At 68.2% G+C, this 22,499-nt stretch overlaps 7 protein-coding genes across 7 annotated transcripts; 3 read left to right on the top strand and 4 right to left on the bottom strand.

Annotated features, from left to right (window-relative positions):
- Window positions 1-38: 38 nt before the first annotated feature.
- On the bottom strand, window positions 39-4,311 carry FA09DRAFT_361250 (MED14-domain-containing protein). Its single transcript, XM_025745328.1, has 4 exons — window positions 1,625-4,311; window positions 785-1,571; window positions 603-730; window positions 39-544 (listed from the first exon to the last, which is right to left on the bottom strand). Exons 1-4 carry the CDS (start codon window positions 4,006-4,008, stop codon window positions 67-69), a joined length of 3,777 nt encoding a protein of 1,258 aa, XP_025597721.1. The 5' UTR covers window positions 4,009-4,311; the 3' UTR covers window positions 39-66.
- A 424-nt stretch (window positions 4,312-4,735) lies between these two features.
- On the top strand, window positions 4,736-6,388 carry FA09DRAFT_339439 (hypothetical protein; the record flags this gene model as incomplete). Its single annotated transcript, XM_025744217.1, has 5 exons — window positions 4,736-5,067; window positions 5,120-5,198; window positions 5,254-5,615; window positions 5,671-5,853; window positions 5,905-6,388. 5 exons carry the CDS (start codon window positions 4,736-4,738, stop codon window positions 6,386-6,388), a joined length of 1,440 nt encoding a protein of 479 aa, XP_025597720.1.
- Window positions 6,389-6,497: 109 nt separating this feature from the next.
- On the bottom strand, window positions 6,498-10,816 carry FA09DRAFT_339438 (hypothetical protein; the record flags this gene model as incomplete). Its single annotated transcript, XM_025744216.1, has 8 exons — window positions 6,498-6,540; window positions 6,601-6,613; window positions 6,672-6,971; window positions 7,033-7,606; window positions 7,661-7,894; window positions 7,948-8,413; window positions 8,467-10,125; window positions 10,200-10,816. The coding sequence occupies 8 exons, from the start codon at window positions 10,814-10,816 to the stop codon at window positions 6,498-6,500; spliced, it is 3,906 nt and encodes a 1,301-aa protein (XP_025597719.1).
- Window positions 10,817-11,483: 667 nt separating this feature from the next.
- FA09DRAFT_54294 (kinase-like protein) lies at window positions 11,484-14,397 on the top strand. Its single transcript, XM_025745710.1, has 5 exons — window positions 11,484-11,833; window positions 11,886-11,960; window positions 12,014-12,361; window positions 12,418-12,544; window positions 12,599-14,397. The coding sequence occupies exons 1-5, from the start codon at window positions 11,589-11,591 to the stop codon at window positions 14,297-14,299; spliced, it is 2,496 nt and encodes an 831-aa protein (XP_025597718.1). The 5' UTR covers window positions 11,484-11,588; the 3' UTR covers window positions 14,300-14,397.
- Window positions 14,398-14,412: 15 nt separating this feature from the next.
- FA09DRAFT_54227 (hypothetical protein) lies at window positions 14,413-16,041 on the bottom strand. Its single transcript, XM_025745709.1, has 5 exons — window positions 15,468-16,041; window positions 15,231-15,410; window positions 14,823-15,167; window positions 14,691-14,765; window positions 14,413-14,619 (listed from the first exon to the last, which is right to left on the bottom strand). The coding sequence occupies exons 1-5, from the start codon at window positions 15,906-15,908 to the stop codon at window positions 14,527-14,529; spliced, it is 1,134 nt and encodes a 377-aa protein (XP_025597717.1). The 5' UTR covers window positions 15,909-16,041; the 3' UTR covers window positions 14,413-14,526.
- A 908-nt stretch (window positions 16,042-16,949) lies between these two features.
- On the top strand, window positions 16,950-18,578 carry FA09DRAFT_298674 (camp-dependent protein kinase regulatory subunit; the record flags this gene model as incomplete). The annotated part of the gene is made up of 2 exons (XM_025740255.1): window positions 16,950-18,171; window positions 18,232-18,578. 2 exons carry the CDS (start codon window positions 16,950-16,952, stop codon window positions 18,576-18,578), a joined length of 1,569 nt encoding a protein of 522 aa, XP_025597716.1.
- A 130-nt stretch (window positions 18,579-18,708) lies between these two features.
- Window positions 18,709-22,305, bottom strand: FA09DRAFT_330596 (hypothetical protein). Its single transcript, XM_025742666.1, has 10 exons — window positions 21,521-22,305; window positions 21,174-21,466; window positions 20,774-21,118; window positions 20,486-20,716; window positions 20,337-20,433; window positions 20,101-20,284; window positions 19,686-20,047; window positions 19,397-19,626; window positions 19,225-19,341; window positions 18,709-19,164 (listed from the first exon to the last, which is right to left on the bottom strand). The coding sequence occupies exons 1-10, from the start codon at window positions 22,158-22,160 to the stop codon at window positions 18,862-18,864; spliced, it is 2,802 nt and encodes a 933-aa protein (XP_025597715.1). The 5' UTR covers window positions 22,161-22,305; the 3' UTR covers window positions 18,709-18,861.
- Window positions 22,306-22,499: the final 194 nt, after the last annotated feature.

Genomic DNA, 22,499 nt, shown 5'->3' with positions numbered 1-22,499 from the left:
GACTGGCACTTCTCAGGCAGGAGCGTGTCAGACTGCATGCATGCATTCTGTACAGGTGATGGCCGCTCAGGCGGCTGCGGAGGGCTCGGCAGCGAGCGCCTGCCGCATCTGGTCGAGCAGCGACTGCAGGACCGGGCGCGCAACGTCGTCTGCGCAGTCGCACAGCACCGCGCGGCCGAGGTTGATGGCGGCCAGCGGGTCGCGAGCGGCGGGCGCCTCGCCGGCTGTGGCGGCGGGCGCAGAGGGCTGCGGCGCGGTGACGAGGCGCACGACGCGGCCGGCGATGTCGCCGAAGCGTGGTATAGGGTTGAAGATCTGCGGCAGCGCAGCGAAGTCCTCCTTGGTGGCCTGGTCTAGGTTAGATGAACGCGGTGCCCGCGGCGGTTGAGAGAGGTCGGCCTTCGGCGCAGCAGCAGCCGCGGCATCCTCCTCCTTCTTTGCGAGCGGCTGTTGGGCGTCCGGCGGAGCGCACACGGCCAGCGGGAGTGCCCCGTCAGAAAACAGGACTTTTGAGTTGCGCAGGAAGCGGATGTCGAGTACGAAGCTGGCGCGCGGCAGGCTGGGTCAGCGGCAGCCGAGAAGCTCGGGCGCGGCACACTCACTGGCCGAAGAAGTGCAGGCGGATCCAGGTGGCACTGCGGAACTCGGGCTCGGGGCAGTCTGCGTCGGTCAGACAGGTGTCTGCGAGAGGTGCCAGCACGCGCAGCACGGGCAGCGTGTCGTGCAACAGCTAGGAAGGCCGGTCAGCAGCTGGCCGGAAGGCGCGGCTCGAGGTCGCACTCACTTGGATGAAAGATGGCCAGAAGCTCGATGAGCCGTCATGCATGCCGTTAAGCATGCGCTGCAGCGACGCAGCGACAAGGCGGTGCGGGTTTGGCTGTGTCTCGTCGTCGCTAGACAGCTCGAGCGCATAGAAGCTGTTGCCCATCTGCGCCAGCGAGGGCTGCCAGCGGATGACAGCCGTGAGGCCGTGGTCATAGGCAAAGACAACGCGCTCGGGGTCGAAGCTGCGCAGCTCGAGGCGGCCCTTGCCCTTGCCCGAGCGGCCGGCGCGCGCCACGTCGCGAGCGAGCATCGTCACGCGCGCAATGCGGTTCCACTCGGCGAAGAAGCGCGAGAGGCAGTCGCTGATGATGCGCGTCGAGAAGGTCAGGACGAGCGTCTCGCGACTGAACTCGAGCGAGTCACCCGTCGCCTCGTCGACGGTGATGCGCCGGCTGGCCATGCCGAGCGCCTTGCGCAGGCGCACAGAGATCTCGACGCGGCAGCGCATGCGGTCCGACCAGTCGACGAGGCGCAGCGAGACGTTGCGCTTCACCAGCGCGCGCGTCGGGCCCAGAAGCGACTCTGCGCGCAAGCACAGACTCGGCACAGCGGCGTCGGCTGAGGGCTTGCTCGGTCCTGCTGCTGCGGACGGGCGCGCCATCGGCGGCGAGGACGTCGATGTGGCCGCACCGACGTGCACGAAGGGCAGGCCGCGGGCGCGCAGCTGCTGCTCGACCTGGTGGTAGCAGACCAGAGCAACACTGTAGCGGTGCATCATGGAGAGCTCCTCGATGCTCAGATCCAGTCTGCGCAGGCGTGGTCAGTCGCGGAATGTCGGCACTGCGACAGCTCTACTCACGCAGCTTGCATTCCGGCAGTAGCCATGTCGCGCTTCCGCTTGCCGAGGGCGCCCGCGCGTCCGAGCCGCTCGCGGTCCAGCCACTCGACGGAGTGCACGGCCATGACGGTCATGGCACCCTCGATGAACGTGCCGGCGCACATGAGGCCGGCTCTGATCGAAGCCTCGCCGATGTTGAGCACCAGGTAGTAGCTCGGGCACTGCACCAGCGGCACGTAGAGCAGCGACACCTGAGCGCCGAGCTTGGCGTACTCGGTAGGGCGCAGCGGCATGCGGCGTGTGCACGGCAGGCCAAGATACGTCGCCTTCTGCTCGAGGTCGTCGAGGATCGCGAGGATGCGCTGGCGCATCAGCACCTCCACGAGGAGCTTCGGATCGTCGTTGACGAGGACGGAGGCCTCCTGCAGGCGCTTCGTGGCGCTGTCGCGCGCGAGCGTCTCGGCAGACAGCGCTACCGGCCCATCTGCCTCTGCGCTCTCCTTGCTGCGCTCCAGCGAGAGCCGTCCGGAGATCGCATCGAGCCGCAAGAGCAATCGCAGACGATCATGCAGCGGGAGCTGCAGCACGTGTGACGGCCGTCCGTGCTGCGTTTGTGCCTCGGAGACACAGCGCACCTCGGTGAGGATCCGCCTCAAGGGACTCTTCAACACGCGGCTGCGCAGCTCGGAGATGGCGGCAGCAGCATGCCGCGAGACCGCAGCCAGCAGCACCGTCTCAATGTCCAGGTGCTGCGCATCGATCGTCAGGCAGCCGACATCGAGCTGCTGCTCCAGCTCGGCGGCCACCTTCCACTCGACGTTGAGCTCCTGCTCCTTGAGCTCCTGTCCCGGTGTGGCCTCTACTGCCGCGACGTCGCGGCACAGCAGGCGAGACAGGAGCGCGCTCTTGCCCGCGGTAGTCGCGCGCGTGCGGTCGCGCACGCGGATGCTGATGCTGCCGCCGGCCAGCGGGTTCCACAGCACCTTCTGGCCCAGCTTGGGCGGCGGCGCCGTGCTGGGGCCGGCGCGGTTGCGCCAGTACGCCAGCGACAGCGTGCGCGGGTCGCCTTGCCGCAGGATCGGCTCGAAGCCGGCCGTCAGCGTGGGCGCCCAGGAGACGCGCGAGAGCTGCACGGCCTGGTAGTTCAGGATGTCGAGCTGGTACTCGAGCGCCTGGCTCTGCAGGAAGTTGAAGGCGCGGATCAGAGGTGCGTCTCTGCGCCGGAAGTCGCCAGCTTCCGACGCCGCATCGCCCTCCTGCCGCTCGGCGGCGGATCCTTCTGGCTCATTCGCGCCCTCCAGCGCCGCCGCGGGCGAGCGCGGCGTGAGCTCAGCGTCTGTCTGAGCGAGCAGCGTGGCGCGCGCGTGCTTCTTCGGCCGCCGAGGGAAGATGTCTGCGCCTGCACCAGTGATGCGGAAGTCGAACAGCACGTCGAGCAGATACCAGCGGTCTGTCTCGTCGGCGCCAGACAGCGTCAGCCTCGCCTCGAAGAGCTTCGAGACGAAGAACGACGCGCGGCCGTCCGCTATTGAGTAGTCGGACATCTGCAGGGGCACCACCTCGACTGTGGCGAGCCGCAAGCAGAGCGCAGTGTCGAGCTCGCGCACGATGGCCAGCGCCTCTGTATCCGAGAAGGGCGCCGGCTGCACGTACGCATCCTTGAGCGCCGAAGGGAGCCGTGGGTACTCGCCAGAGCCCTGCACGTCGATGGCCGACGCCAAGTCGGCTGTGCGTATCCGAGCCGCGGGCAGCGAGTTGCGCACCTCGATGAGCGCATCTGCGGCATCCTGCGCCTGTCCGAACTGCCCGCAGATGAGCGCGATGAGGTTGCGCGCAACCATCAGCTCCGGCGCCGACTTGCTCCACTGCACCAGCACGAGCAGCTTGACGAGCTGCTTGCGCACGTCGAGCGCCGCGGCGAAGATCTTGGCGCGGCGCTCGGCGGAGGAGAGCGTAGGCAGCGTCTCCGAGAGGTTTGTGAAGGTCTCGAAGCCGTAGTTGGCAAGCCGTGCGACGACGGCGCCCAGCGGCACCAGGCCCTCCGTCTCGGGGATGAGCTCGCGCTCGAGCTCCTCGCGGCTGATACCCTCGGCCTGGCGCAGACGAGCCTTCTTGCGCGCCCGCTCAGTGCGCAGCAGCAGCGCAGCGGCCTCGCTGGCTGCGCCGGCGCCTGGCTTTTGCAGCGACGAGGGCCCTGCCTCGGGCCAGGTGTGTGCACCATTGGCCGCTGCGGCCGGCGCCAGCATGCTGGCAGGCGGCGGCATGCCGAGCGCCGGCAGGTCGCCGTTGCCATTGGCAGCCGGAGCGCCCATCTTGCCGACGTAGCCGCCATTGACGCTGCCGGGAGCGGTCATGTCGGCGCCTGCGAGCGGCGACGAGGCATGTGCGCGGCGCGGCGAGTGCATCGGCTACGATGCGGCACGCAGCCAGGCGAGAGCAAGCGCTCGAGGCAGCGTGCGGCGCTCAGCAGCTCGATACTCGCAGGCGCGGTGCTGAAGTGGCAGGCAGAGCGATGCGTCTGGCGCTGCTTCGCAGCCTGGCTGCGCTGTGCGCGAAGGAGTGGACGACGCTCTGGCCGTGCGCCGCGCTGGCCGCTGCCCACAGGATCGCTCGGCGCAGCAGCAGTGCAGCGGGCGGGTAAGGATAGGCGGAGGGCGAGAGAGGGTGCGCACGGCGGCGAAGCGGGTGCTGTGCGTGTGTGAGGATGGAGGTGGGGTGGAGTGCTGCGACACGCGTGCGCGGCCAGCGCCAGGTGTTGCGCGGCTGCTGCTGGTGACGCAAGGTGCGCCGGCGACGCTCCGGCATCGGCAGCGCCTCGGCGCGCCCTGCGGCGGTGAGGCCCCTCGTTCTCAGCGCCTGCTCGGCCCTGTGCAGCACCGACCGTCGGGGACCTCGATGCAGCTCCATCTCTTCCGTCTCGCGCTGCGAAGAGTACGAATGCGGCCCTTGTGCACAACGGCACTCTGACTTTGGCGGTCAGGGGCAAGCCGGCTGGAAGCTCGTCGGAGCGCGAGGCGGCCGTGCGAGGCAAGCCGCGTGCCGCAGGCGTTGCCTCATCTCCTCAACATCCGCAACGCGCAGCACCACAGCGTCTCGCTTTGGCTCAAGCCAGGCTCACATCAAATCGGCACCATGCCGCCGGTCCGGCATGGCTCCTTGGGCCTGAGTCCGCAAGAGCTCTTTGGGCAGTCAGACACGGGACGGCGCAGCAGCCGCAGCGCCGAGGCCGGGCCCTCGACGGCACGCACGCCGCTCGATGCCGCAGTCGCGCAGCGCATCTCGCTGGCGAGCCTGCGTGCAGAGACGCAGCAGCTGGCCAGCGATGAGATGCTTGCACGCGGCGTGCGCCACCGCTGGCTCACCTGGGCGCGCGAGGAGAAGGGCGCCAAGCCGCTGCAGGCCGTGCCGGACGAGGCCCTCGCGAAGGTCGACGAGCTCTACAAGCGTGTGCCGCCGGCCTTTCGGTGCGTACTGTGCGAATGGGTATGAGCTTGCTAAGGCTGAAGCCATGCGCAGCTTCCAGGAGCACCCTCTCGAGATCAACCTCTTCACTGCACGCGATCCACGGCACTTGGGCAACGTGCTGGCCAAGAGCGTGAGCGATCTGGATCTGTCACTGCGGGCGCTGCTCACACCGTCTGTCCTTGCAGACGGCCTCACATATGCTACGCACCGATGCGCGACCGCCATCACCTCGCCTGTCGCGAGACGTGGCAATCCTCAGCATCGTCGTCTACTCGCGCGAGGTGCTGACGCGCGGCGACATCGCGACCGAGCCGCCCCTGGCCAAGCACGTCTTTCATCCGGGCTTCTACCGCGCGCAGGTGATCGACATCCGCGCAGACCAGACGCTGCAGCATCTCTGGGACGCCATCATCTGCCGCTCGCGCGAGCTGCCCGAGCGCAATGCCGATGGCTCCTTCAGTGGGCGCAAGCAGCGCTGCGACGTGGCGTTCGCAGTCGAGGGCGTGCTGTACGGCGAGGGCAGGACGCCGGGCGAGGACTATGCGGCGTGAGCACGCACGAAGCAGCGCTCGCCTGACGCATGCTGATACACTCTTCTGCAGTCTTCTCGCCGAGGCCTTCAGTCCTGCCGCGCATGAGGCAGACACGACGCAGCCGAGCTTGACCCTGGGCGAGGGCAAGCTCGCCGACGTGCGGCTTGATGCGCTTCCGCTCAAGCCCGACAGTCTGCACCACATCATCCATCACGGCAATTGCGAGCATGCTTGGCGGATCGAAGGCATTCGGTGAGCAGCGCGAGGACGATAGACACTGGCACTCCTCTGACTCCGGCCCAGTGCGCCTCGCGACTCGGACTTCCCCATCACGACAGAAGGCGGCGCCGGCGACATCGACGTGGCGATGCCCATGACGACATTCTTGGCGATGGAGACGATGCATCGGCCCGTCGTGCGCTACGAGCGAGCCACGGCGCCGCCCGAGGCGTACTGCACAAGCAAGTGCGGCATCTGCACTCGCCGGCCCAGCACGCTGCTGCTCAACACTGGGCAACCGAGGCGCAAGGAGCCGCTGCCGGCTGCAAGCGCCGAAGCCTCACAAGCGCCACAGCGCTCACTCGGCAAGCTGCGCATCAGCAGCCTGCCACAGGTCGTGACGCCGCTCTGCCATCAGTGCTGGAAGCTCATCTGCCCGCTGGGTGCCGACGAAGAGGTGCCCGAGCCAGACCCGCTCGAGCGCGGGCCGCCGCTGCACGATCACAGTGCCGAGCGCTGGGCCGGCGCACACGGCGATGGCTGGGTCGTAGTTCCGGTGCTCGACTGAGCGCGCAAGTCAATCATATACCCCGTGCCGCGTGACTGAGGGAGGGCAAGGGAGAAGGGGGGGTAACGGAGCGGCTGGTATCTAGTGCATGCTGGGACGCCGGAGCAGCTCAGAACACGTCGTTCATCGTGCAATCTTCGAGGCGGTGGCCACTGAGGGAGAGAAGGGGGTGAGCATTGGTTCTGTGCGCTGACACTGTGCGCAGGACTCACTACTCCTCGCAGTCTGTAGCAGCCAATATATGGTGAGCCAGGGCATGAGAGAAGCTTGACGGCAGACTCACCATCGCAGAAAGGCCGGTCATCGGTGGCCGCGGGCGCTGCCGTGGGTGCAGCCTCGGCTGCGGGCGCGACAGCAGGTGCAGCGGCCTTTGTAGGCGACGACGAGCCAAAGACGTCCTCGGCGGCCGTCGAGGATGCTTCGGACGCCTTCGACTCCTGCTCTGCGGGCAACGGCGGCACCGTTGCGGCCATCGCACGGTCGAGCTTGCGCTGCAGGCTCGACACCTTACGCTCGAGCTCCTCGCGCAGCGCCTCTTGCTCATCGCGCCGATACACGCTCGACTCGCACAGGGCCTCGAGATCTGCAAGGGCCACAGAAGCGTGAGCGAGGCAGTGGCGTTGCGCTCCGCTGCGTCTGCTCACCTGCAATCTCGCGCTGCAGCGACTGCTCCTCCTTCTGGTGCACCCGCTTCGCCTCGTCCAGGCGCCGCGCACTCTCGGCAGTCGCTTGCTCGGCGGCAGCCACGCGCCGCTCAAGCGCTGAAGTCTGCTCCACGAGTGCCTTGCGCGCCTCGACGAGCGCCGCACCAGAGTCAGAGGCGCCCCCCACGTCGGCGCTGAGGCTGTCGACGGTGGCTTGCAGCTGATCACGCTGCTCCTGCGCCGTCTTGAGCTCTTGCCGTGCCTCCTCCAGCTCGGCGGCCGCTTCGCGCAGCTGCATCTTCAGCGCACTCGTCTCTTCCGTGAGCGAGCCGACGATGATGCGCAAGCCAGTCGTCTCGTCCTGTGCCAGACCAGCGCCGCTGGTCGAGGTGCGCGTGCGCCGGCTCGCCGTGCTGGCGCCGGAGATGCGCCGCGAGGAGCGATGTGAGGGCGTCGTGGCACCCGTGTCGGCACCAAACGAGCCGTCCGTCGGGCTGGAGATGTACGGCGAGCTGCCAGAGGTGGAGGGACGAGACGACGACTTCGGCCGTTGCGACTTCTGCGCTCGGAGATCCTGCGTGATGGGTGAGACCGTGGGGTCACAGCAGCAGAATTGCGTGCGACTTACCTGACTGGAATCGAGCGACTGCTGTTCGGCAAGCGCCTGCTTGAGCTCTTCGCGCTCCGCGATCAGAGCCTCGGCACGCTGCAGGGCGTCTCGCTTGGCCGAGCGCGCGCCCTCGAGCAGCGAGGTGAGGCGCATGACCTCGCTCTCCAGGCGCACCTTCTCCGTGACGGAGCGCTCCTCGGGCATGCTTGGGCCGGCGCCAATGCCGTGTGCCTCAGCGCGCAGAGCTTCGAGCTGCGATTCAGGGTCAGCGCAGCACCGCCGTGGGTAGTATGTGGTGAGCTCACCTCGGAGCGCTCGGTCTCGAGCGCGGCCTGATTCGCCGCTAGCTCGTCGTTCAGCTCCTCAAGTCGCTCGCTGGCACGCATCTTCTCCTGCGTCAAGGTGGCGACCTCTGCTCTGGTCTTGCGCAGCTCCTCCTTGAGACGCTGCTCGGCGTCGGCGAACTTGTCGCGGCGGCGCTGCGTCGTCTCGCGCTCCGTCTCGAGTGCCTGCAGCGTCTCCTGGTACTGATCCTCGAGCGTGCCGTAGCGCTGCTTCTCGTGCGCCAGCTGCTCGTTGGCCGTCTGCAGATCGATGGCGGCCGCCGATCCGCTGGCCGGGCCTGCCTTGCTGGCAGCGACGCGTGCTGCTTCGACTGCCTCGTCGCGCTGTGCCTCCACGGCAGCAATGGCCTCCTGCGCACGATCCGACAGCGCGCGCAGCTTTGCCTCCGCTTCATCTTCCTTGAGGCGCATCGTGTCCTCGTAGAGGCTGCAACGAGTCTGTCAGTTGGTGGGATCGCATTGGTGACATGCAGCACTCACGAGCTCATCTCCTGGCCGCTCTGGGTCAGATCATTGATCTCGGCCTGCAGCGTCTCGCGCTCGCTGGCCAGGCTCGCTTCGACGCGCGCCAGCCTCTCCTTCAGGCGCACAATCTCCGCATCTTTGACGAGCGCCGCGCTCTTCTCCTTCTCCTCGCCGCCCAGCGCGCGCTTGAGGTCGGCAAGCGTCTCCTCGCCCTCGCCCAGCTTGCTCTGCAGCTCCTCGACGCGGCGCGCATGCTCGGCGTTGATGCGCTCCACAGCCTCGCGGTGGGTAGCCTGCAGCTTCTCGCGCGCGGCCGCCTCGCGCTCCTCGGTCTCTCGACGCCGTCGCAGCTGGTCGGCGCGCTCCACCTCGCGCTCCTCGTCAAGCTCGCGCCGCACAGCCTCTGTGGCTGCTGCGCGTGCCCGCTCGCGCTCCTGCGCCTCGGCCTTCTTCGCTGCGGCCGCCTCTCGCGAGAGCGTTGCTAGTTGCTCTTTGAGCATCTCAATGTCTGCCTGCGCCTCTTCCAGCATGCTGACCGGCACCACAGGCTCCACAACGCTGCTGCCGTGGTCGCTGGCGACGCTGTCCGCGCGCGACGGACTGCCGTTCTCCTGGCGCTCGTCGATTCCATCGCTGGAGAAGAGGATGCCAGGTCGCCGCGGCGTCAGGTCCATCTCCTCGAGCAGGGCATGCACGCTCGAGCGCTGCCGCGTCTTGCGCACTGTGCCCTCGGATTCGTGCCCGTTGCTCTCGCCCTTGCCCGGCGTGCGCGGCGACGAGTCGTTGGCGCCGTGTGACGAGAGCGCACTGGCAGGCCGCGCACCCGTCGACTTGCGCAGCTCCTCGCTGCCTTCCGTGCGCGACGGAGACGCCGGCGGACCCATTGCCTCGGCGGCCTGCAGACGCGGCGCGGCGAAGGGAGCTGGCACACCGCTGGTGCGCGCTTTGGCCATGCGAGGCGCCGCGACGCCGCCCAGCGGTGTGACCGGCGGCCCTGCAGCGCGCGGAGGGCGCAGTCCTGCGCCAGCTGCCGATGGCGTGCCCATGCTCGTCCGCCCTCGGGCCAGCAGGCTGTCCTTCAGCGGACTGGCCGGACGCGCTGCCGACGCCGACGCAGCTGGCTCTGGTTCGCGGCGCGTCGCGACGAGGTCTGCGGCCTTTGCGTTGATGAAGCGTGCCGCTCGGCTGCCGACGTGAATGCGCGCTTCGGCTTCTGCGGCCGCCTCTGCGCTCGTCTTTGCGCGGCGCCGGCCGGCCTCGTCAAGCGCAAGGTCGGCATGCGACTTGCGCGGGCCTAGCCGCGAGGCAGGGCGCGAGGTGCTGGAGGAGTGAGACAGGACGGAAGAGGGACGCCCGCGCGTTGACATGCTCGAGCTGGGCCGCGAGTGCGGCGTCACGGATGGCGGCCGCACGCCGTTGCTGCGCGAGGCTGCGGGCGTGACCATGGCCATGCTGGAGCGCGGACGCATGCCCGACTCGGGCGTCGCGGCGCGGCGGAAGCCAGTGGCCGACGTGCGCCCCGACTCGCTGCCCAGCGCCGACGTGCGCCCGGAGCGCTGCGACATGGCCGACTGCGGGCGCGCTGTCGCGTCGAGCGAAGAGGCAGCAACAACGCTCAGCTGGTGCGGCTTGCAGAAGATGCCGCACAGCGGCTCGCACGCAAAGTACTGCTCGCTGTGGGCGCCGCAGCGTGAGCAGGCCGGCACAGCACACTTTGTGCACCCCACGTCGCTCCGCCTGAGACTCACCCTGCAACGGTGCCATCATTCTTGCCGAGGCCGGCACTGGCGCCGAACAGCTCCAGTCCCGCAAAGTCGCCCTTCTTGCCCGCAATAGCGCCCAGAAAGCGCACGACGCCCGTCAGGCGCCGCCCTTCAGAGACAAAGACGGCCGTGTCGCCGAGCTCGGGCGCTGCGCCGGTGCCGCGCGCCGCCGATGCCAGCGTGGAGCCCTCGTACGGCTTGGGCAGCGGTGGAGCGGCGGCAGCGCTGCTGCTGCCACTGGCTGCGGCAAAGCTGGTCCGTGGTGCCAAAGAGCGGCGCGGCGTGCGTGGAGCGAGCGCAGAGGCGGTGGTGCCTGCCGATGCCGGCGCCAACGAGGAGCGTCCCGCTGGCCGCCGCAGCTCGGAGCCGGGGCCCGCCTTGCTGGGGCTCGTCATGGCTGATCTTGCAGCATCGGGCGCGACAAGACGCGAAGCCGGCGGTGTGCTAGGCGAGCCTGCGGCCGTGGGCAGGCCGGAGCGCGGCGGCGAGATGGGCCCGGTGGCCGAGGGCGTGCCGTAGCTGGGCGTGCGGCCGCGCGGCGACGCGCCCGAGCTCGACGGCGACGGCAGCAGCGAGGGCCGCCGTGTGGGCAGGCCAGACATGCTGCGGCGGTGAGAGTGGGAAGAGTGAGTGGCGCGAGTGCGCTCAGCGGACGATAAAGAGAGGACTGGTCTTGAGGAGGGGTGAGGGAAGCCGGCAGAGACGCGAGATCGGGCGTCACGGCGCGCGCGTCCGTGCGGCGAGACCCCAACGCGACCAAGACTGCCCTTTCCCACCGCTGCCCGCCAGTCTTGGTACTGCATCGCAAGCCACGTCTGTCACAGCAACAAGCTCAAGACCTTGTGCACAGCACATCGAGGCTTTGCTCGAGCCCGTGGCGTGCAGCAGAAGAGGCAGCGGCACGTCGGGACCGGGAGCGCTGGCCCACGACTGGCGTCACGTGCAAGACGCGCGCTCGGTGTTGGTCTTGTCCCCCGCGGCTGTTCCCACGCCGCCAACCTCAACATCCACCGAGAAGCGCGCGGCGGCCGGACTCCACCTGCCTCGAGGTTGCCAACGGCCACTGCCGCTCACCTCCATCGACCTGCACACGCTCACCTCCTTCGCGCCGCGCCTCAAGCCGTCGCTCCGCCTCAAGCACCTCCCCCACACAGCGCAGACCATTGCGCACCGCTCCGCGATATCGCAGCACAGCCACGCCCGGACTGTCTGGCGTGCCTCTTGAGCCCTGACCGCAGGCTCGGCCACCTCTCCTCTCTCCCCGCGCCACTGGCGCCGCCGCTTGCAGCATGGCTTCGCGCAAGTCGCAGCAGAACAGCGCCGCGTCGGTGATTGACGGCTGTGAGTGCCTGCAGCACGAAGGGAGCGGCTTGTATGCCGTGCTCATGCCATGCCGGCCCAGATGAGCCGCTGGATGTCATCGGGCGCGGCACCTTCGGCCTCATCCGCAAGGTGCGGCGGCACGCCGATGGGCGCATCTTCGCGCGCAAGGAGCTCGAGTTTGCACGCATGAGCGAGCGCGACCGCCGCCAGATCGTCGCCGAGGTCAACATCCTGCGCAACCTGGCGCACGACAACATTGTCGCGTACGTCGAGCGCTTTGTGGATGCTGACGCTGGGTGAGTAGACTGTGGAGTAGGGGTAATACGCGAGGGCTGACAGGTGCTGCAGCACGCTGTTCATCATCATGGAGTACTGCGAGGGCGGCGACCTGGGCAGCGTCATCAAGCGCTGCCGCAAGACCAAGTGAGTGCCTCGGACTCCTCTCTGTGCCGTCATGCTCAGACTACTGGCAACAGCACCCTGCTGCCCGAGGAGACTGTCTGGTCGTACCTCTCGCAGATGACGCTGGCGCTCGAGGCGTGTCACTACAAGGACACGCCCGCGTCCGCCGGCGCCAGCGACTCGCCGCTGCACCCGATTCTGCATCGCGACCTGAAGCCCGAGAACGTGTTCCTCGACGCCGAGAGCAACATCAAGCTCGGCGACTTTGGCCTCTCCAAGCAGGTCGCTGCGCAGGCGTTTGCGAGCACGTACGTGGGCACGCCGTACTACATGAGCCCGCAGGTGGCCAGCGGTGTGCCGTACGACTGCAAGAGCGATGTCTGGGCGCTCGGCTGCATCGCTTATGAGCTGTGCGCTCTTGCGTGAGTGTTGCACATACAATGCGCTGTGGTCACGCTTGTCTGACCTTGCTTCATAGTCCGCCCTTCGACGCTGCCAACCAGGCAGAGCTGACGCGCAAGATCAAGCTCGGCCACGTGCCGCAGCTGCCCAAGGGCTACTCCGAAGAGCTTGGCGATCTCATCCGCGAGCTGCTCAGCCTCAGCGTGAGTGTAGCTCTGGCCTCGTTCTCCGTGCGTCCACTGACGGCATCTTTGTAGCCCAAGGGTCGGCCGACCACGCGCAAGCTGCTCACGCACCCGCGCGTCAAGTTTGCCGTGCGCACGCACGAGCTCGCCACGCTCTCGCGCACTCTCACCGCTGAGCGTCAGCGTCTTCGCACGCTCGCTACCGAGCTCGAGGAGCGCAGCGCTGAGGTGCAGGCGCGCGAAGCAGCACATGGCCAGGGCAACGGCCTCGACGCGGCATCATCGTCCCGGCTAGGCGAGCTGGATGCGCGCGAGGCCGACGTGCAGCGCCGCGAGGAGGCGTGCGGTCAGCGCGAGGCGGAGCTCGAGGAGACGCGGCGCGACATGAGCGAGCGCTACGAGGCGTGGTGTGCGGAGCGCGCTCGCATCGAGGAGGAGTGGCGGCGCATGACGGAGGCGCACATGCGCTCCGCCGCCGCTGCCGGCCCGTCGCGGACCGACGCCGAGGAGCGGGCTCTCCGACGCGCCGACACTTCAGCTGCTCGGGTGGTGGCTTTGCCGGTCGTGCGGCCCAGCATGCGTCGCATCTCCTCTGGCGGCCGTACAGCAGCAGCCGCAGTGGCAACGACGGCCGTGGGCGAGCTAAGCGTGGAGCACATCCGTGCTGGCACGACTGGTCTCGGCACGCCGCGTGCCACGCGCGAGCGGCAGCTACGCCAACGCCAGCGGGAAGAGGCTCGCCGCGCCACTTCCTCCTCTAGCGGCATCAACGAGCACGGTCGCTCACGCTCGCGCACGGAGAGCGAAGGCAGCGAGGAATGGGTCGAGGAGGCAGAGACAGCGCGAGCTACGGCTGCAGCCGCTGCGGCCGCCGAAGCAACTGCCGCTGCGACGACGGCAAGGCGGCCGCCTGTCACGGCACGCCGCTCAGCCGGCATCCTACCTTCGTCGTCTTCGTCGTCTACCTCGCTGGCACAGCTCGCAGCTGCCCGGCAGTCGCGCCGCTCCGTCGTGGCAGCTGCGACAGCAGCCGCACGCGTGGCAGGTGCCGCACCACGGACATGGCGCAGTGCCGACGACTCGGACATCTCCATGCGCTCCGCCGGACAGCTCTCGCAGCTGCCCCTGCCTGGTTCTGCGCCGGGCAGCTCGGACGATGACGAGGACAAGGAGAATGGCGCGCCGTTGCTGCCTCCGTCTGCTTCGGGCCTCAAGAGCAAGACCGCCGCCTCCGACACGGACCTCACGCGCGCCACCTCGCACATGGCCCTGGCGCCTCGCCCGGCGCTCACGACGCGCGTCACGCTTGCCGGCATCACTGGCGAGGCGGCGTCGGCGTCGCAGCTGCCCGTGGCCACGTACGATACACAGGCCGACGACGACCCGGACCTGCCGTCGCCGTTCGTGCGCAAGGTGACGCGCGTGCCCGAGGCGCGCCTCAGGCCATCCGGCAGCGCTGGCGGCAGCAACCTGCTTGCCCGTGCGGCACACAACTACGCCGCCGTGCGTTCCGCTGCCGCTGCGGCTGCCGCGGCCTCGGAAGCGAAGACGGACGCTGCCGCCGCACCGGCGCCTGCTGCTCCGCGTCCGCGTCCCTCGGCACGACGCCAGTCGACGCTGCCGTGTGTCGTCGCGAGTGCTCTGCCCGCCAGCGGCACTGCGCTCTCGGGCGCGCCAGCAAGCCGCATCGGCAGCTCCGGCGTGCGCGCCACCACCAGCCTCGTCCCCGGCGCCGCAGCACCACGGCGCAGCTTCATCCCTGCACAGCGATGAGCTCTGCGCACCCTCTCTCTCTCCTCGCCCCTTCGTTCCGCTTCGCATCCCCTGACCTTACCCTACTACACGCACATATCTGCCCCAGCGGCCCCTCACATTCACTACTGCTGTCGTCGACTCATCTTCTTGCCCCCTTGCAGCGCACTGATGGAATAGTCATTCCTTCATTACAGTGAGCTTGCTGTTCATCGATTAGCCAGAGAAGGAGCCAGAGGCGTGCACCCTCAGTTGCTCGTCTTGCTCAGGCCCGTGAGCACCGACGGCAGCTCGGCGCTGCCCTCGGCCATGAGGTAGTAGACGGAGCCGAGCGTGACGAGCTGCGAGAGGAGCAAAGAGGTCAGCGTCGGCGGCGTTCAGGCACGCGGCTCCTGCTGTCAGCATCACTCACGAGCAGCACAACCACCGTCGAGGCAATGAGCACGAACGGACCGCTGACGTCGACCTTCTGGCAAGCCTCTCCTGCCTGCAAGCAAGCGTCAGTAGCTGCCTCGTCACAAGCCATAGTGCCGTCGGCACTCACCCAGTACGTGGTGCGGCCCTTGTGCTTGCTCGCCTTGCACTGGCACGTGTAGCACTTGCGCGCGCCATGGTTGGTCTGCACGGCCTTGCCATGGCCGCTGCACTCGGCCGTGGCCTTCTCGAGGTCCTTGGCCGACTTGAAGCACTTGCCAATGTAGTCGCTCTCCTTGGGACGCTTCGCCAGCAGCGGGTCGGCCTCGACGTCGGACACGGCACGCGAGGCACGCGGCGCCGTGGAGAAGACGTCGAGACTATCGCGCGCCTCGAGACCGGAAGAGGCCTCGCGACGCGGCAGGACCACGACCGCGAGGTTCGGCGCGTGGGCCTTGGCGCCAGCGACGAGGCTCTGAGAACGCAAGCAGCATCAGCACATCGGTCCTGAGCGAGTGCAGGGAGCTCCAGGCCTCACCTCAAGAGCGGCCGAGACGCTGGCCTTGGCCTCAGCAAAGGCGCTGCTGTCGGCGCCGTAGCTGGCGCGCAGCTCGTCGAGGTGCGCGTCGAAGCGCAGCGGCTCGACACTCGGCTCGTGCGCCGAGGTGTCCTCGCCGTGCAGCAGCGCGATGAGCGAGTCGATGCCTTGCGAAGCACTCTGCGATCGCGGCGAGGTCAGGCTAGGATGAGGCGAGGAATGAAAGGAGGCACGTACCACACTGAAAGACTCGAGCCCGCTGCGGTACGACTCGAAGAGAGCGTCAAAGGCGTGGGCAGACGGCGCACTGGGAAGCGTGTGGGTCTGGCGCAGCGCGGCCGGGACGACGTCTGCGCGAAGTGGCGTCAGCTGGTGCGGCATCGGCTGCCGGGCGTACGAAGCGCAGATCGTTGCTGTGTGCTGCGATAGACGAGCCGCTGCGCGCCTTGCGGCATCGCAGAAGCAGCCCCAGCGCACTCGCGTGACGTCCGTGCGCCAGACGTAAGTCTCCCTTGCACAAGACCAGAGCAATGCTCTCCCTTGAAGCAGCGCAGCTTTTGTGCGACGCAGCTGATAGGTGCACGACGGCTGGCAGCGGAGACGCAGATACTGTGGCGGGCGGTTCGTCCGTGCACTGGCCTCTACGGGCGCTGAGCGCGTGGCTGCCTCGCCGAGCATGTCTCATCTTGGCACAGATCTGGCTCCCCAGGCTCGTCCATGTGCAACAGCTTCAACATCTCCAAAGGCTCGACTCACCAGCGTCCTCGTGCGCCAGCACGACAAGCTTTGCCTCTTTCCGGCCGCCGAAGAGCTCCTTTGCATCGCCGACGCGCGCCTGTGCCCACTTCCACGCCTGCGGCGCCGCACGTGCGCCGTAGCCGAGGTGCTCCTCGCCGGGGAGGTGCAGGTGGTAGGCCAGCAGCTGGCGCAGCTGCGCCGGCGAGATGGACGCTGCGTCCGAGGAGCCAGAGGTGGAGGGGTGCAGGAAGAGAGAGGCGTCTGCGGGCGCCGAGGCGGCAGCGAGGGCGCTGTTGCTGCTGGCGAGCAGAGGCAGCAGGAAGCTGCTGAAGTGCAGCGTAGTGAGACGCATGGTGAGGGATGTGAGTGGCGCCAGGGATGGAGGAGGGCGTGGAAGAGAGGGAGGCACGAGCGGCGGCACGGCCGAGCAGCAGCAGCAGCGACAGCCGCGCCGGCCGGCCGCCAGCAGCGCTGCCAGCCAAAGCCAGCGCCAGCCACGGCGAGCACGTGCCGCGGCGTGGCCAGCCGTCGCGGCGCGCACGCATCATCGGCCGCGGCACAGATAGCAGCTCCTCCGTCCCCGGCCACGCCGCGCCGAATGTTCCTGAGCACAAACAGATCTGCACCTTGTGCTGCACCGCAGATCTCCCTCTGCGTGGCCTGACTTGATCCAGCTGATGCGGCGACGGCGACCGGAGGCGGGGTGCCAAGTGGGCGTGCCGTAGCGTGTCGCATGCGGCGAGGACGGACGCGGGGCGGCGGCGCGCGTCGCTGGCGGCGCCGCGCCTGCAGGGGCTGCCGTGCGCACGGCCGGCGGCTGCTGAGCTGGCGCGGGCAGGCCGCCTGTGTCGCGGCGCGCGCTGTTGGAGTGCGCCTCAACGCCCGCGCGCGTGCGCGCCTGTCAGAGCTTCGCTTCGCAGCTGCCGTCGATCCCTCTCTCTCTCTCTCTCTCTCTCCACCACACCACCCCCGCTGCCCGTCATGTCGCTCCCGCACGACTACGCCAGCATCCTCAACGACCTCAACCGCGACGTCATCCGCTTCCGCCCCCTCGATGCGCTGCAGTTCTGCGCCAACTGGTTCGCGCGCCGCCTCGAGGACGAGCGCAAGGCGGCGCTCGCCCAGAGCGCCGCCGCCGCCGCCGAGAGCGACAGCGCTCCGGCGGCAGCTCCGTCGCCCTTCGCTGCGGCGTCGCCCTTCGCCAGCGGCAGCAGCAGCAGCGCAGCCGCGTCCGGCACGCCGTTCGGCAACGCCAACCCCTTCGGCAGCGCACCCGGCGCCGCGCCCGCCTTCTCCTTCGACCCGCCGTCTCGCTCCGCGTCCATCGCCTCGTCCGCCGGCGCACCGGCTGCCGCGCACGACGGCGACGACGACGATGCGCTGCACCCCGGCCTGGCGCCGTCGCCCGGCTACAACCTCGGGCGGCGCACGAGTGTCTCTGCCGAGTCGCTGGCGCCCTCTGCGCCCTCGGACGGCGTCGCGGCGCCGAAGCTCGTCATTCCCAAGAGTGACTCGCAGATGGCGCGCATCCGCGCCTCGATTGCCAGCAACGTGCTCTTCCGCAACCTCGACGCCGAGCAGGAGGCCGACGTGCTCAACGCCATGAAGGAGGTGCACGTGGCGCCCGGCGAGGCCGTCATCCGCCAGGGCGACCAGGGCGACTACTTCTACGTCGTCGAGAGCGGCAGCTTTGACATCTACGTGCGCAGCACCAGTGCGCCGTCGACGAGCAGTGCTGGCACCTCGGACGACGACGCGCGCGTGGCCGGCGGCGATGCCGCCAGCCTCGGCGACAAGAAGGCCGTGGCCGGCCCGAGCAGCTCGTTCGGCGAGCTGGCACTGCTGTACGCGCAGCCGCGCGCCGCCAGTGTGCTGGCGACGCAGGCCAGCGTGCTCTGGGCGCTGGACCGCATCACGTTCCGCAGCATCCTCATCGGCACCAACAGCCGCAAGCGCTCGCTCTTCGAGGCACACCTGCGCAACGTCTCGCTCTTCGACAGCCTCAGCGACGCCGAGCGCGCCAAGATTGCCGATGCGCTCGAGCAGCGCGCCGTCGAGCAGGGCGCGCGGGTCATTGAGCAGGGCGAGCGTGGAAGCGAGTTCTTCATCGTCATCGACGGCAGCGCAGAGGTGCGCAAGCGCCGCGAGGCCGACGGCGTCGAGGAGAGCGTGGGCCGTCTGGGCGCCGGCGACTACTTCGGCGGTGAGTGCAAGTGCTATGGCGCTCGTCTGAGCGTCCGCTGACAGGCCCTCCTTCTCACAGAGCTGGCGCTGCTGAACAACGCGCCGCGCGCCGCCTCCATCGTGGCCTTGAGTCCGACGCTGCGTCTCGCCGCGCTCTCCGAGTCGGCGTTCAAGCGTCTCGTCGGCCCGCTGGCACACATCATGTCGCGGCACGCCGCCGAGGCATACGGCGGCGCGCCGCTGCCGTCCGCAGGGCTGAGCGGCTCGGGCCCCTCGAGCGCCAGCGTGCCGCGCGCCGGCGAGGACGCTACGATGGGTGTCGCGCCGGGAGTGGCGCCGCACGATACGACGAGCGGCGCGCCGGGCGCTGGCATGTGGGTGGGCGGACTGGGCTCGTCGCCGTTTGGCGAGGCTCCGCGTAGCTAAGCAATGGAAGGAGAAGGCCCTGTGCAGCTAGCCTCTTCTCAGCGTCAAGTCCGTGTACATCGTCTCCTGGCCTCCACTCTCCCCTAGTCTACTCTCTCCCGGTCACATCTCCCTGCTGTCCGTCTCTAGTCCGTCGCAAACCGATACATTGCAGCTAGAGCGACTGGCGAAGACGCTCGATTGAGCGACAGACGAGACACGACACAGCTAGAGTACATGGGGCGCAAGCAAAAGCAGAGCAGACAGAAGGAGCACAGGAGCGGTGACGACGGAGGAGGGCAGTTTATGCAGCAGCGGCCGCCGGCGTTGGTGCCGCGGCCTGCGTGTGCTCGCTCCGTTCGCGTCTCGCAGGAGCCGGCGTAGCGGAGCCTGCCGGTGAGGGACGGGCGTCGTAGCCGAGACGAGTTGCCAGACCGCGGATCGTCAGGTTGCCGTGCTTTGCCAGCGCCGGCACGATGCGCGTCTGCGTGCGCTGCTCGTACGCTCGTGCGTGCTCGTCTACGCGCGCCAAGATCGACGGCACAGTCTGAGCACGCGCCGCTGGCACGGCTGGCGCACTAGAGGCTGCCGAGCGGGAGGAGAGCGGCTACAGAGAGGGAAGTACGTGGTCAGCGGATGCGCGGAGGAAGCGGTCGAGAGGACTCACTGCTCGCAAGTCATGCCGCGCCAGCTCGCCCGTGAGGTGGCTGGCGAGGTCGTCGCTGGCGGCCGCAAAGGCGAGCATGCTCTCGAAGTTGCTGCGCACCTCGTGTGCCAGCGTGTCCTGCAGCGCGTGTGTCAGTGCCGCTGTCCATTCGTCACCGCTCACGCAGACTCACCACGCTCCGCTTGGCGCCGCGCAGCAGTGCCTTGCTGACGAGGGCGTCGAGGTACTCGCGGTGCGACTTGATCAGGTCGTCCAGGTCGCCCTGGCGCTTGGCGAAGAAGCTCTGCAGGTCGTGCCACGAGTAGTCGATGACCTCGAGCTGGCAGAAGCCCTGCATCTGCCGCACAAAGTGGATCATCTCGCCGAGCAGCACGAGCGTGCGGTGCGCGTGCTTGTACAGCGCTGCGGGGGCAACATCAGCGCCGGCGCCAAGCCTCACGACCCATGCGGCGACGACTCACCCTTGAGCTCGGGCTCGGCTTTCTTGCTGCGCCGCAGCATGTTCGCTGCCGTGACGAGGTGGCCCCAGCTGAGCGACAGCGTGAGCTCGACGCGCTTGATGCGCCACAGGTGGCTGAAGATCGTCTGGTAGCTGAGCATCGCCTGCGCGTCGAGCACGGTGTTGATGGGCGACTCGACCTTGTACTCGAGCACAAACGTGTCCCAGCCCGTGTCGCCGGCGCTGAACTCGAGGATGCGCGCGTCGAGCCGGCGCAGCACGTCGGCGTCGTCGTGCTGTGCGTTGGAGCCGCGAATGGCCGTCTCGAGCGATGCCGTGAGATTGTGGCGCAGAAGCGACGCGGCTGGCCGGGCCAGGCTGGGTCTGCAACGACAGAGTCAGCACGGCACAGAAGGTCGCCAATCCGGCTCACGCACCCCAGGGCTTCCATAAGCCGGTCGATGAAGTCGCCGCGGTTCAGCATGAGGTAGTCCTTAAGCGCACGCAGGTGCTCCATCAGCTTGAACTTGTCGAGGAAGATGTCGAGCAGGCGCGTGCTAGCGATGCTGTAGGCCGAGTCGATGGTCTGCTCCAGGCCCGCCAGGTCGGTGTAGCGCAGATCTGCAGCCGAGATTGTCAGCAGGGCGTGCAGTCAGTGCGGCGGAATACGCACCTGTGCCCGAGTTGCTCAGCTTGTTGCGCGTCGAGATCCAGTCGCTGTCGCCGCAGCTGTAGCGGATGAAGTTGAGACTCTTGCCGGTGGAGAAGATCTGCAAAGCGCGTCAGCCGGTGAGCATATCGCCTGCTCCACACCCGACGCACCTTGCGGCCAAAGCTCTCGCTCAAGAAGCTCGGCAGCATCTCCTGCCGGAACTTGAACTTGCTCTGCCACAGCGAGACGGCATCGACGTCCTCGAAGCTCGGCAGGCTGTTGTTGGCGTTCGCCGAGGCGCGCGCCTCCGCCGAGAGCTCGACGAAGAACTCGCAGAACGGGTCCTGCAGCTCGCCCTCGTAAATCCAGCGCGAGAGCGAGTGGAAGAAGGGCTTCGAGACCTGCGGCAAGACATGTGTCAGCAGCAGCTCGATCACGCGAACCATCACACGCCTCACCTCCTCGAGCAGCTGCGCGGTGAACTTCCGGATGAATGGGTCGCCGTTGAAGGTGTAGGAGTGAATGAGGGAGACGAGTGCGCCGCCGTGCGCATCCTGGCAGCTCTCGATGATGGTGCTGAGCAAACGCAGGCGCAGCGCCACGTCCTGCGTCCACACTGCCACGCGCTTCAGCGTCAGACCCTCGGCTGCCGGGTTGCCTTCGATTCGCCCAGGCTCGTCGCTGCCATCAACTGGCTTCGCACTGCCGCCGACAGCCTGCAGCGTGCGGTTGAGATGCGCCTCCAGCACCGCGATGAGGCGGTAGTAGTCCGTCAGCTCCGAGGAGATGAAGTGGCACAGACTCTGCAGCAGGGGTCAGCGCTGGTCCCAAGCGCGCTGCCACGACATCTCGCCTCACCTGCTTGATCAAACCCGTCTCTTCGGTCTGCTGCTGCTGTGCAAACTCGGAGATGCGGCGGTAGAGGCGGCCCAGCTCGGCGATGCGGTGCACGAGATGCCGCGTCGACGGCGAAATGACCCGCTCGCCCTCTTCGAAGCGGATACGCAGCAGTCGCTCGGCGCTCTGGTCCACGCCCACCTCGGTCGATGGCAGCTTCTGCACCACCTCAAAGCCGACGTGCTTGCCGTTGATGCCCTGCAGCAGGTAGATGACGTCGCGCAGCAGCTCCGTTTCGGGCACCTCTGCTCGGCCTATGAAAGGCCTCAGCCGCTGCATGTGTGCTGCTACATCCATCTGCGACTCACCCTTGCGCTCTCGCCATCTCCGCACCACCTCAGCCTTTGCAATCGGCAGCCCAGTCGACACGTCGGCCTCCTCGACGCGAGCCGGCCGCACAGGTGCGCGAGCGGGCACGCCGGCATCGCTGCGCGTCACTGGCCGGCTCTCTAGCTCGGGAGCGGGCGGCGGCACCGGTGCGCTCGAGCGCGCTGCTGGCACCATGCTGGGCACGTCCAGCGCAAACGCTGCTGGGGCTGGCGGTGCTGCTGACCTGCGAGGCGCAGAGGACGACTCGGCCGTGTCGCCCGCCTGCGCTGAGAAGGACAGATGCTGGAGCAACTCGAGAACCGCATTGAGGTTGCGTGGCCGACTCGGCTGGCTCTTCAGCTTAGAGAGCAGCGTCTCGAAGCGCACGCCCGTGCCGTGTCCGCCGTCGACGGCATAGCGCGTCAGCTTGCGCCGGATCGCATCTGTGACCTCGTGCTCCTCGGCGGCTGGCGACGAGCTGAGCTCGCTATGGAAGATGTCGTGTACGAGATCGAGCAAATCGGCTCGCAGCGCACGACGCTCGCGTACTGCGGCATCGGACTCGCCGCGACGCCGGCGTGTTGACGGCACAAGGCTGTGGACCAGCTCAGCGAGCTGGTCCGACGAGGGGCCGGACATGGCCCGGACGCGGCGGGGACACGCCGAGCGTGCCGCTGCAGCGGATAAGAAGAAGAGAGCGGCGATATGCGCGTGCCCGAGACCAGCGCAGGTGGTCCTGAGCAACCGAAGCGATGGAGTGGAGTGCGTGAGGTGGAGTCGGTGGAGAGGAGGCAGAACGTCAGGTCAGACGCGTCGCGTCTGCAGCGCCGCCTCGGCCGCCGTGCAGCCGCGCGCACCGCCGCCGCGAGAGCTCGGCCGCGGCGAGAGCAACACACGCGCGCCGACGTGCCGTCAAACAGGCTCCGAACTCTCAGTCGGCTCTTCACAATCGCGCCACGGCCATGAGTGCTGCGTCAC

Source organism: Tilletiopsis washingtonensis (assembly GCF_003144115.1).
Source record: "Tilletiopsis washingtonensis strain MCA 4186 unplaced genomic scaffold FA09scaffold_13, whole genome shotgun sequence".
NCBI classification, from domain to species: Eukaryota; Fungi; Basidiomycota; class Exobasidiomycetes; order Entylomatales; genus Tilletiopsis; species Tilletiopsis washingtonensis.
The sequence above is the reverse complement of the archived record's forward strand: the minus strand, read 5'-3'. Positions and strand labels throughout refer to the sequence as shown.